The following is a 12,679-nucleotide window of genomic DNA, read 5'->3' on the forward strand; positions in this document are numbered from 1 at the left end:
ATATATTGAAATGTTAAGAAAAAAAAAGATGAATTTTCATTGTGAATATAAAATTAAGATAAATTGAGCAAAAAATTTTAATTTTAAATTATATTTTTGAAAATAGATATATACAGTAAAGTATCTATAAATTAATACTAGATAAATTAATAATCTCTATAAATTAATAAATTTTCTCGATCTTGAGTTAGACTAATTCAAAATATGACACAAATCTATAAATAATAATAAAATAACTTTTTAGAAAGTCCTATGTAAATATATGGTTTCATTAAAAATATAAATTAGTAATATATCTATGTATTAGTATAATATGGGTAATAATATAATAAAATTTATTTTAAAATACGGGTAATAATATAATAAAATTTTAAATAATAATTTTTTAAAATTTTTTGCTGCACATGATGCCAGATAAGGTGAAACGTCAAAGAATTGGTCAAGTCTGGGCTATGAATTAACTGAACCGAACCGATCGGGATTCAATCGAGTGTTGAGAAATTATACCGATCGGTTTATTACATGTAGAAAAAATTGATCCTTTCGCTTCGTGTTGTTGAGTGAACGAACAAAGAAGCAAATCCACGACCACACGACACGATCTGAAACAAGCCTCCCCGGAGCGACTCGGTCGTGTGACTCAGTCCGAGTGAGTTCAATCGAGCAACCATGATATCGATGGACATGGATTCGATGGCTGCTTCGATCGGCGTATCGGTCGCCGTCCTTCGCTTCCTCCTCTGCTTCGTCGCCACCATCCCCGTCTCCTTCTTCTGGCGAATCGTTCCGAGTCGACTCGGCAAGCACGTCTACGCCGCCGCTTCAGGCGTGTTCCTCTCTTACCTCTCCTTCGGCTTCTCCTCGAATCTCCACTTCCTCGTCCCGATGACGATCGGATACGCTTCCATGGCGATGTATCGGCCCAAGTGTGGAATCATCACTTTCTTCCTCGGCTTTGCTTATCTCATCGGCTGGTAATGGCTTTTTTTTTTATAAAGATTCTTCCTTTAGCATAACCCTGATGATGCAATCTCGTGATTTTGTTGTAGTCATGTGTTTTACATGAGTGGTGATGCGTGGAAAGAAGGAGGGATCGACTCCACTGGTAATAAAGATCCTTCCTTTATGACTTTTTGTATGCTCTTGTAGAGATTGTGATTCACCTTCTTTGATGTGCATTAGGAGCGTTAATGGTGTTAACGCTGAAGGTTATCTCGTGTGCGGTTAATTACAATGATGGGATGTTGAAGGAGGAAGGCTTACGTGAAGCTCAGAAGAAGAACAGACTGATCGAGATGCCGTCTTTGATCGAGTACTTTGGTTACTGTCTCTGTTGCGGTAGCCATTTCGCTGGTCCTGTTTACGAAATGAAAGATTATCTCCAATGGACAGAGGGAACAGGAGTAAGCTTCTTCTTCTTCTAGAGTCTTGACTACTTACTCTCTGTCAGTTTTGTGAACTTTTGTGCTTTGTCTAGATTTGGGATAGTTCCGAGAAAAGAAAGCAGCCATCGCCTTATTTAGCTACACTGCGAGCTATCTTCCAAGCTGGGATTTGCATGGCTTTGTATCTCTATCTAGTCCCTCAGTTCCCGTTGACTCGGTTTACTGAACCGGTGTACCAAGAATGGGGATTTTGGAAGAAGTTTGGTTACCAGTACATGGCGGGACAGACGGCTCGCTGGAAGTATTACTTCATCTGGTCGATCTCAGAGGCTTCTATTATCATCTCTGGTTTGGGTTTCAGCGGCTGGACTGATGATGATGCTTCGCCGAAACCCAAATGGGACCGTGCCAAGAACGTAGACATACTCGGTGTTGAACTTGCTAAGAGCGCTGTTCAGATTCCGCTTGTGTGGAACATACAAGTCAGCACCTGGCTCCGTCACTGTAAGTATATGTTTAAAGAGTGAACTTACATGATAGAGAGAGACTATCTACTTATTTGCGTTGTTTAAAATACAGACGTGTATGAGAGACTAGTGAAGAGTGGGAAGAAGGCAGGTTTCTTCCAGTTACTAGCTACACAAACCGTCAGTGCGGTTTGGCATGTGAGTTCTTTCTTCATCTATTCCCTTTTGTCAGTTGATTCTAGTGATGGTAAGAACTAACTAACAGCATGTGATGCTTCTTGCAGGGACTGTATCCTGGTTACATGATGTTCTTTGTTCAGTCAGCTTTGATGATCGCTGGCTCACGGGGTAAATACTTTTCACTCTTTTTTTCTTAATGCCATCTCCTTCTTGATCTACATCTGCTTTCTTTGCAGTTATTTACCGATGGCAACAAGCTATTAGTCCGAAATTGGGAGTGCTGAGAAGTATGATGGTGTTCATCAACTTCCTTTACACTGTTTTGGTTCTCAACTACTCAGCCGTCGGGTTCATGGTAATAAAACTAACCTTGTTATTCTCTTCCGTCACAGTTATTGATCACTCTAACGCCATTTTTTTTTATTTCTTTTAATCGCAATGTCTCAGGTTTTAAGCTTGCACGAAACGCTCACTGCATACGGGAGCGTATACTACATAGGAACAATCATACCTGTTGGATTGATTCTCCTCAGCTACGTTGTTCCTGCGAAACCCTATCGAGCAAAGCCACGTAAAGAAGAATAAACTGTTCTTTTCTTATTTTGTAACATTGGAAACAAACCCATCCGGTTCTTGTCTCTCTTTGGGCTTTTGATACAGATTTTTTTCCTTTTTTTTATTTTTAATGTATTTGTGATGCTTATAAATCTTTTTTTCATAGTTCTTGTTACAGATATAGGATCTACAATTTATATATAGAATTGAGTATAAATATGTGAATAATGTGAAAACATAGTATGAGGGTTTCCTTATTCTGTAACCTCCCTCTCAAAGGAGTGAAACCTAATGTCAAAACAAATACTATACATTCTGCAGTACTTTTGGCTTATTCATTTAGTCGGTATGGTAATGCACTATACCTTCTGTTATACTATAACTATAAGAGATGCCACACATAAATATAATAGACATATTAGCAAATAGCAACTGTATTTAACCACACGTAAATATAATAGACATTTAACCACAGTTCATTTTGTGCTGAATTCTAAAATTTACAACGCCAGACGTCAGACGCCATAAGAAAGCAACTTGCAAGTTTCAACCTACCCGTTTTCCTTAGAATCTAAAATTTTGATATGTTGTTAAATGTTAACTCATCCTGGACTCTAATACAGTATCTTGCTTTTAAGCGACTGAGAATTTTTTTAACGTTACTGTTTGTATTGTCGATATATACTGTATATCGGATGATCACCTGATTAAGTAGTAGGTTTAGTAAAATATTAATACACGGGAATGACATATAATTGGCTATGAATGCATATTAAAAATGCTCACCTAAATTAGGAGATAGAGAGAGAGAAAGAGAGAGAGAGAAGGATTAATGAAGGACACGCGTGTGACACTCACGAGACAGCTTGAAGCCTTAATTCTTTATTGGCCTATATGTCTTCTTGTCTGTAACGCTTAACACTTTCTGCTACTCCCTCCATTTCTTAATATAAGTCGTTTTACATCTATGCACATAGATTAAGAAAATCATTAATTTTTTATATTTTCGAAACAAAAATATCATTAATTATTTACCTAATCACAATTCAACCAATAAAAAAATAAAAGATATATTATCATTGGTCAGACAACATTAATTATTAATAAATATTACATAGAAAATCGAAAATGACATATAATTTAAAACAAAAAAATTTCTCTAAAACTACTTATATTAAAAAACAGAGGGAATATTATTTATATATATATATTTATTTCAGCATTTTCTTGTGTATTATATCACCCATTTTAAACATTTAAGGTCATCGTCATCAAAGTCGTCACTCATCATTCTGCTAATTCGAATACAATTTTTGAGTGACTCTATAATCAGTTAGGAATTATAGTACATTGTAAATTTTACGTGCCCTATATTATCTATATTATTAAAACAGAAATACACTTATAAATTAATTATTAAAACTTCAATTTATTTACACTTTAATACCACTGAAATAATAATTAACTTAATTTTATCATTATTTATTTTTTCCTAATTTATAATAGACAATTACCTAAACTAAAATTTACAATAAATTCATGATAATTTATAATAGACAATTACCACAATTCAATCCATATATTCAAGTATATTTTTTGAATACTCCATATGGAATACTCTATAGAAAATTAAAATAAACCAAAGTAAATAGGTTTATATTTCACATTAGCTGAAATTTACGTATCTTAAAGTATTTCGAGTGATAAAATAAAGAGCCAACTAGGTTAAAAACCAAAATGCATGGTAAATCAATTGGCACATGTTATGCGCAGTTTGTAACATCGTACTTAGGAATAGTTCCCACGGAAATCCCACGTGTTACTCACAGCTAATCTACTTAATATGGAAAAGGGTCACGTGTTCCATATCCACAAAACAAATACAGAAAGAATATCTTTATTTTTGAGATACTTGTGGTCCAATGTGCTGGCCCCAACTTCCAGATTTTAATTAATAGTAAGTTAAACTAATAAGCGAAATTATTCTGTTTGATCAAACTTTCCAAGAATTTTATAAGCCACACTAATCTCTTAAATCAAAGGGTAGCCGTACCTATTTTAGCACGTAGTTTTTCTTTCTTTTTTTTGCTTAAATATTTTAGCGTATAGTTTATGTGCCTTTAGCGGAAAACTAAACAAATTGCTATAACTCTTTTTAAGACGATTTTCACTCATACAAAATAGAAGTAAATTATATAAATTGTACATGTGTCGTTAAAAAATGTACGTGTGCGAGTTTTCAACAAAAATGGTAATCAACTAAATTAATCAGGTGAGTGTTTATATTTTTTTATTATATATTTCATCCGTCATTTACTTACCATTTTAATTTTTCTAAGGGCATCCGCAACGGTAATTTTTTGAAACATTTCTGAACTAATAAAAACTAACTAAAAAAAAAAGTGAAAAAAAGAACGTACATGTGGAGGCAAGAGACAAGAAACGATTCTTTAAGACCATACTTTCTCTGAATTTTGAGAGATTACGTTAAATACTTGTCATGTATTCAGTCGTTTAATTGGTTTCTTATACTTTCTAATTCAATTTTTCTTTATTTTTCTAAGAGATTTTGATAGTTTTTAGCCACTAAAGATGCTCTAACTTATCAGCTTGAGCCTACTCTACATTTATACTGAAGAACAAATATAGATGTAATGGTCATTCAATCTTGCAAAAACAACTCTAATAAAACAATTTAGTTTTTCTCGTTTTGATAATTAAAACTATAAAATAATTACCTACTAGAGCCAAACATATTGACAAATTAAAATTTTATATGTTATAACTATAGAAAACAACGATGTTTAAACAAATATTTTTTTCATTATTTTTACATAACTAACAAAAAAAAAGGGACTATTGTTTCTGTTGAATAAATTTATATTTGGGTATATAATCTACAAATACTAAAAGTACCGCAAAACTAGGGTTTAGAAATTTCTAGTAAAAGTTAGTAAAATATCCTAACTGATTTGTAGCCTTTACTATATTAGATTTAAATCTGTGGTATTAATGTGGTATTTTTGAAGTAAAACTTGCATAATTTTAGTTTTATAAATTATAGAACTAGTGTTTGACAAAAAAAAAAAAATTATAGAACTAGAAAAATCGAATTAGGCATTTTTATTGGTTAAAGTAAGAGGGTCCCAGACCGATATGGTTATAATGGGTTCAAGCTAACACTAACAGGCTGTTAACGGTGTGTTACGCGCGTAGAAATCGCACTATGTGGGTCCCATCACCGTAGCCTATATATTCTCCTCTCCTTCACTTCTCTGCTTCGTAACTCCCAACCGAAAAACAAAACAGAGTACAACTTAGACCAAAAAAAAAAAAACTTTTTATTCGAACAAAATTTAATCCCTTTGTACCTTATCCTTACAAGAATCTAACTTACATATGTTCTTAGAGTATCCAGTGAGATAGTTCGAATTGTAACAGTAGTTCCACTTTCTATAAGTTAAGGCGGAGTTATTTTTTTCTTTTTCTAATGGATAACAACGATGAGATTATGCTGGCGGAGATGACGCCGAAGAGGCGTGCAGGACGGAGAGTGTTCAAGGAGACACGTCACCCAGTTTACAGAGGAATACGGCGGAGGAACGGCGACAAATGGGTCTGCGAAGTCCGAGAGCCGATTCACCAACGCCGCATTTGGCTCGGGACTTATCCTACTGCGGAGATGGCGGCGCGTGCACACGACGTGGCGGCTTTGGCTCTGCGCGGGAGATCCGCGTGTTTGAATTTCGCCGACTCCGCCTGGAGGCTTCCGGTGCCGGAATCAACCGATCCCGATGTCATCAGGAGAGTCGCCGCGGAAGCGGCGGAGATGTTCAGGCCGACGGAATACGAGAGTGGAATTACGGTTGTGCCCTCTTATGGTGATGAGGTTGATTTAGGTTTTGGTTCTGGTTCGGGATCGGAGGAGAGGAGTTTGTATGGATATGTGGAACAAGAAGAAGAAGAAGTTTCCACGACGATGATGAGACTCGCGACGGAGCCGTTAATGTCGCCGCCGAGATCGTACATGGAAGGCATGACTTCTAATGCTTACATGGAAGAAGAGATGTCTTCTTACCAAGATATGTCACTGTGGAGTTACAACTATTAAGCGGGACGTATACGCATTTAAATACTTTAAATATATGTTATCGTATTTGTGTGTCAGTGTGTACATGTGCAATAGACCAATAGTTTGTGAAATGAATTGTAAGATTTTCCTAGTATTAGATCCTCTGGAAGGTTCCTTGAGGGATTGTATTGTTCTTTTTTATAAAAATGGATGGGCTTTATGAATCCATGTACAAAGTGTAAGCGCAATTAGAGATTAAGCCGAAACTTTATTGAGATGCTTAAACTCGACAGCCTAATTAGAGATTGACCATCGATTCATAACATTTTAACTTCGAAATATATCTATTTCTCGACGATCACTACAGAGATTGTATAATATTTTTAAGAGGTCATTGCATTTTTTGGGCAGGAAAAATAGTGTATATAATAGACACTTTGCCACAACAATACAAAATTAATAAGCTTTCCGGTGAAATTACAATTTTTAAATGTACTAAGTTTAGAGTTAATAAATTATCTAATACTGAAATTTATGGATATCAATGTCCTAAAACAATGTTTGATGTAAAGTCTGATTTCTCAATTTCTTATCAAGACTTCCACCATAAAGTAACATAGCATTGTGGTAAAACATCTGAAGTATCATAAGATGCAAAATTTAAAACCACCATCGCCTTCAATTACAAAAAAAAAATTTTAAGAGGCGTTGTCTTCCATTCCAACTAGTTATTTCTTCTCTCGGAAAAAAAATCTAAACTGATCATGAGATCATCTTTGGTTTTAACCAGAGTTACAATTACCAGCTTGACAATCGCTAGGATGAAATCGTCTACGTAGACTACTGATCCAAATGTTACCATCTAAATTGAGATCCAGAAAACCAAAAGTGTCAATACATCACTCCCACAATCATAATTGTGTTTTGCAATGGGAATAGATATAAGATATATAATGTGAAATTTGATCTAAGCAATATATTAATTTTTTATTACATTGTTTAAAAAAATCTTAAACCCTTGATTATCTGATGTGGACAAAAACAAATATTTACTCCAACGTGACATGAAGTTGTTTAGATTCTCGAGGAATTTAATAATTTTGATGAGGAATTTAATAATTTATCAAAATTATGGTTTTTTGTAATGTAAATGATGGAATCCAAAATAAATTACTGTAAAACAGTTATGTACCAATTTTATAAGGCTTAAACTATCAAATAATTTAGTTTTATAGATTAATTTACCAATAAAAATAGATATAATGGTTGTGATCTTGCTCGAATCAAAGACAATGAGGTCTAATTTATTTTGTTTAACCATTTTACTTACATGCAATTTTGAAAATGTTATTAATATTATGTTGCCGAAAACCAATGATTTATATGTGTATCTAAAGTAGAGTTTGTTGGAGAATGAGTGGGAAACGAGGGAACAAGAGCATGAACAATAGCATGCCAAATTGCTGCACAAGACAAAAGCGATGAATAGAGTAGGCCGTTGGTCTAGTTTAAAATTTCAATTTCTTGGTTCGTTTCTCATCTTATATTATCATATTAGCAAGTAAATTTTTTTTTTGACTATCATTTAGATGGAAAAATTATTCGGTTATTCAATTTGAAACATTAACATTTAATACAAATGCAAAGATAATTTTTTTTTTTTACCAAATGCAAAGATAAAGTTTGGTTTGTCATTATTTCAATTTAGTTAGCTTCCTTTATTTTGGTTGGCGATGTGTTCATGCAATCATCAAAATTGACACACACGAATAGTTAGTGATTTGGTACGAATTATGAAATATCAAAAAACAAGTCGTTCAGCGTCTGTAGTCCAACGATTAGGATAATTGCCTTCCAAGCAATAGACCCGGGTTCGACTACCGGCAGACGCAGTATTTTCCCTCTTTTAAACTATTTTGACCTAATCATAATTTAGCTATAATCTTTCGAAAGAAATCAAAACCCAAAACATCAGCTCACAGCTCCTTATGCTAAGCGGTGTCGGTCCATCAGCTCAATTACAAGCCCAAAACATTACGGTGGTGATGGACCAGCCTCATGTGGGTCAAGGGATGCACGACAACCCTATGAACGCCGTGTTCATCCCTTCTCCAGTCCCTGTCGAAGTATCACTCATCGAGGTGGTTGGAATTACCGGCGAAGGAACATACGTTGAGGCTGCCGGTGGTGAGAATTTTGGTGGTGGAGTTGGAAGTGGTTCATCCGCTAGAGACTACTATGCAATGTTTTCTCCAAAGGCAACTTTATTAGAGTCAAATTTAAAGAAGTTATCATCAGCCCAACCTTTTCAAGGAGGCTTCATTTTAGAGAAAGTAATGGGCCCACTATCCACGGGTCATTTGGAGCTCCGAACCCGAACCTAAATGATAACCCGGTTGTGACCTTCAACTATTTCCAACACCCGGACGACCTAAACCGATGCGTTCGAGGGATCCAAACCATAGAGAGAGTTGTGCAATCTAAGGCGTTTGCACGGTACAAGTATGCGGATATGTCTTTTGCGTATTTGCTAAACCTTACGGCAAGTACTCCAGTCAATCTAAGGCTGCAGCGGTCCTAGAGCCTCGTTGCCTCCATCAGCTGAGGAATTTTGCCAACATACGGACATACGGTTACAACGATTTGGCATTACCATGGAGGATGTGTTGTTGGTAGAGTCGTCGATGGGGATTATAAGGTTATTGGTATGTCGACAGTTGGTTATTGTCCTGGTACAAATCCTCAAGCCACGATTATGATGCTTGGTAGGTGAAGACAAATCACTCTTGCTATCATATACTATATCGATTATGTTTACATTTTTTTTCACTAACTGCTAATTGTTTTTGGGTGACTTAAAATATGCATGCAGGTATATGGGTGTGAAGATCACGAGAGAGAGAGACTCGCCAATAAGTAGGGTTTTGGATCGGATCAGGGTTTTTGTGAAAACGTTACTACGTACAAATGAAATGAATCAAGATCTTATTAATCAATGTTTCTAGTAGCTGCATACATGTTTTGGTGTTACTTTTATATAATACACGATCTTATTTTTCTCCATTACCATTGTGTTAACCTATAGAAACATACTGAATTTTTTCTTGAGAATTTTGCTTTTACCATGATATTTCATACAAAGAAATACGAACTAATTATGACCATGATGTTGAGAAAAAGATCACTCTATGATCATCAGTCTGTTGTTATGGTAGAGGCGTTGAGGATATATTCCACGAGCATCATTAGCTATTCACTCGTTATGCCGTTGATTACTTAAAAAGTAAAGCAAACTTTTAACAGCTTTTCCGAATAGAAAAATGCAAAGTGAAACAACAATCGAATAACTATATATATTAATCTGGAAAAGAGGAATTTACGTATATCAATTTTAATTCTCATTATTAAAAAGTATGAGCAACTTAAGAAAAAAAAGTTAAGAATAACATAACAGAGCACATAAACAACAAATGGATTACAAGCCAAAACATAAATCAACAACAAGAACACAAAAACAACTTTTCCCATAAACCCTTAAAAAAAAATTTTAGACCCATTTATTCGATTTTCAAAAGCTTCCATGTTGGAATCTTGGTTCAAGATCCTAGTCCATTATCAACCTTTGATCTCTGTCTTCTTGTTTGGTTCGAACACAAACTTGACAAGAGCTTCCTTTATAGACAACATCTCCGGAAACTCCGTTTTCAACTTAGTGGCATCAAGCTCATTGTTACTTCTCGGAGCTACAATCACTTTCGCCTGTTCTTCCAACGTGAAGTTCTTCCAAGTGAAACTCGGATCAACAAACTCTCTGTACATCTCTAGTATCTCATTGTGGCTCACCACCCCCGGATTAGTGAAGTTCCATATCCCTGTCAGGTTCCTCTTCGCCATCTCGAGAGAGATAGGAAGGAGCTCATCGAGAATCGTCATCGAGTTTGGGATGTCCACAACTTTCTCATACCGAGTTATCTTGGTGATGAAGTTTCTCGGGTTTGAGAGATCAGATGAGATGGGCATCCTTACACGGAGTGTGCATACGTTCTCATAGTTCTTGAGCAGTTCCTCTACCTATTACATAAACCAAGGTATAAAATCCGGTTTAGACTAATACTGATTCGGTATGATTTTATCAATATCATTTAAATTGAACCGGACTAAACCGGACCAATCTGTTCAAGATGTAAAGTGAAAGAACTTTCAGACCATAGCCTTTGTCTTGGAGTAGAACGAACCGGTGAAGTTAGGTGTGTCCTCTTCCTTAAACCCGAGACCCGACCCGAGAGGATGACCCGAGTCGTACTCGAATATACAACCCGTGGCGTAGTTGATCAGCACGAGGCCTCTCTCCCTGCAAACGTCGGCGAGAGTCAGAGTTCCGACGACGTTTGTACGGATGGTCTCCACCTTGTGGGACTCGCACCAGTCAACGTTCGGTCGTCCGGTGACTCCGGCGGCGTTGAACACGTGACTCGGCTTGACGGAGTCAAGATCGGCGACGAGCGAGCGGCGATCCTCGAGCCGGCCTGAGCCGTAAGTGTAAGAGATCCCCTGAGCTTCGCAGAGCTTGCCGAGAATACCGCCGATCCAGCCTGTCCGGCCGTAGATTAAGAAATTGAGAGATGACGATGAGCCGTTTGCTTCTGCACCCATTCTCTCCGTCGTGATCGTAGATTTCACCGGCGAATAATAAGAAGAGACTGTGGGATCTCTCATTTCTTTGAGTCGTTATTTATCCTGTTTTTTTTAAGGACAAAACTTCAGTTTTGCCACCCCCATATTATTTATTTTACAAATTAGCCCATAACTTTACTTGTTATACAATATAATATATGTATAAGTATCCTAATTGAACGATTATGTACTATTTTAACCCAATAAAAGACAACTAACTAACTAGCGGTATTATATATTCTATAGAATTACTCATGATTTGGGAGGGGGGATGTAGTTTAGGTAAAACATTCCATGGATTATGTGTGTTTCTATTATTTGATGAAACTAAGTGACTATAATGGCAAAGTTTTGAAGTTGAGGTACAGGATTGGAATTAAATTCAAATTAATATTTCATTCAGACAAAGGAACTGTCAAGGTAGTGGCGTGAGGAATAAATTATAACTAATACGAGTTGGTGATTGGGAGTACGAAAAATAATTACGAATATTTTACTTTTCTTGAAATCAACAACGTTTTTCATGTGTTGTAAAAATTTTAAAACACTGAAACCCCATTGGTCTTCATTTGGAACCTCACCAGTCACCATCATGGCCCTCACCACGACAAATTAAACTAGTAGAAAACAATTTCATGTTCAATCATGTATCCAAGTCAGAATTTTACCTTGACTAACCGATTAATCTACGAAGAAATGAAATTAATTCTCTTTTATGATGATTCACCTCCTTCATGACTCCTGTTCGTATTAATTTCATCCAACACAAAACAATATTTTTCTTATAACAAGATATTTTATGATACACGAGAGAAGGGACAAAAAAAAAGTCAAATGAAAACATCGTTGTGGCTAGGACACACATAAGACACACCAACACCAGTGTTACTGAGTCTAACTATTAATATAAAGTATGAAAAGGTGTTTAATTTGAGAGGTTAATGAAGTAAGTACACGAGCATTTGAGCTTGGATTTGAAGGAGAAGGGGAGGCTGCGGGAGTGAGAGCTTGTTCCATTTCCTCTTGCGTTGATTGATGAACAATTGTTGATTTGCTTAAGCTGAAGTCTTGTCTTATTCACCGATTTCGCTTTGTCATCAGTCGTCTTGTATTTTACATTCTTAGAACTCTTTTATTTTTTTAATTCTTAATTTACAAAACGGGGATGAGCCATCCATGTCTCAGTATATGTACTGACTACTGAAGCTAGATGATTCAGCGATCAATGCGATCTTTAGCTAGGTACGTAAATTAGAAAATCATTGTGACAAATTAGTGTAACCATTACAAAATTCAATGCTCTAATTTTTGTAAATTTCTACATGCCAACTGTTAAATGATATTAT

At 35.8% G+C, this 12,679-nt stretch overlaps 3 protein-coding genes and 1 non-coding gene across 4 annotated transcripts; 3 read left to right on the forward strand and 1 right to left on the reverse strand.

Annotated features, from left to right (window-relative positions):
* The first annotated feature begins 542 nt into the window (after nucleotides 1-542).
* On the forward strand, nucleotides 543-2,752 carry LOC106445570 (lysophospholipid acyltransferase 1). Its single transcript, XM_013887149.3, has 8 exons — nucleotides 543-974; nucleotides 1,050-1,105; nucleotides 1,183-1,403; nucleotides 1,478-1,889; nucleotides 1,965-2,050; nucleotides 2,137-2,200; nucleotides 2,269-2,387; nucleotides 2,480-2,752. Exons 1-8 carry the CDS (start codon nucleotides 670-672, stop codon nucleotides 2,615-2,617), a joined length of 1,401 nt encoding a protein of 466 aa, XP_013742603.2. The 5' UTR covers nucleotides 543-669; the 3' UTR covers nucleotides 2,618-2,752.
* Nucleotides 2,753-5,891: 3,139 nt separating this feature from the next.
* On the forward strand, nucleotides 5,892-6,813 carry LOC111216247 (dehydration-responsive element-binding protein 1F-like). The gene is made up of 2 exons (XM_048782229.1): nucleotides 5,892-6,027; nucleotides 6,059-6,813. Exon 2 carries the CDS (start codon nucleotides 6,078-6,080, stop codon nucleotides 6,696-6,698), a length of 621 nt encoding a protein of 206 aa, XP_048638186.1. The 5' UTR covers nucleotides 5,892-6,027; nucleotides 6,059-6,077; the 3' UTR covers nucleotides 6,699-6,813.
* A 1,666-nt stretch (nucleotides 6,814-8,479) lies between these two features.
* On the forward strand, nucleotides 8,480-8,551 carry TRNAG-UCC. The gene has a single exon. It is a non-coding gene; the product is annotated as a tRNA-Gly (tRNA).
* A 1,489-nt stretch (nucleotides 8,552-10,040) lies between these two features.
* On the reverse strand, nucleotides 10,041-11,488 carry LOC106445572 (bifunctional dTDP-4-dehydrorhamnose 3,5-epimerase/dTDP-4-dehydrorhamnose reductase-like). Its single transcript, XM_048782230.1, has 2 exons — nucleotides 10,866-11,488; nucleotides 10,041-10,730 (listed from the first exon to the last, which is right to left on the reverse strand). Exons 1-2 carry the CDS (start codon nucleotides 11,373-11,375, stop codon nucleotides 10,275-10,277), a joined length of 966 nt encoding a protein of 321 aa, XP_048638187.1. The 5' UTR covers nucleotides 11,376-11,488; the 3' UTR covers nucleotides 10,041-10,274.
* Between the last annotated feature and the right edge of the window lie 1,191 nt (nucleotides 11,489-12,679).

The sequence above is a fragment of the Brassica napus genome, chromosome A6, assembly GCF_020379485.1.
Source record: "Brassica napus cultivar Da-Ae chromosome A6, Da-Ae, whole genome shotgun sequence".
Taxonomy (NCBI): Eukaryota; Viridiplantae; Streptophyta; class Magnoliopsida; order Brassicales; family Brassicaceae; genus Brassica; species Brassica napus.

Bases quoted from the DNA above. Each gene is read 5' to 3' on its own strand.
- LOC111216247 (XM_048782229.1), top strand. From the start codon at position 6,078: ATGGATAACAACGATGAGATTATGCTGGCGGAGATGACGCCGAAGAGG.
- LOC106445572 (XM_048782230.1), bottom strand. From the start codon at position 11,375: ATGAGAGATCCCACAGTCTCTTCTTATTATTCGCCGGTGAAATCTACG. The intron at 10,731-10,865 runs GTCTGAAAGTTC...TTTATGTAATAG, and splicing joins ACTCCAAGACAAAGGCTATG to GTAGAGGAACTGCTCAAGAA.
- LOC106445570 (XM_013887149.3), top strand. From the start codon at position 670: ATGATATCGATGGACATGGATTCGATGGCTGCTTCGATCGGCGTATCG. The intron at 975-1,049 runs GTAATGGCTTTT...ATTTTGTTGTAG, and splicing joins TTTGCTTATCTCATCGGCTG to TCATGTGTTTTACATGAGTG. The intron at 2,201-2,268 runs GTAAATACTTTT...CTTTCTTTGCAG, and splicing joins GATGATCGCTGGCTCACGGG to TTATTTACCGATGGCAACAA.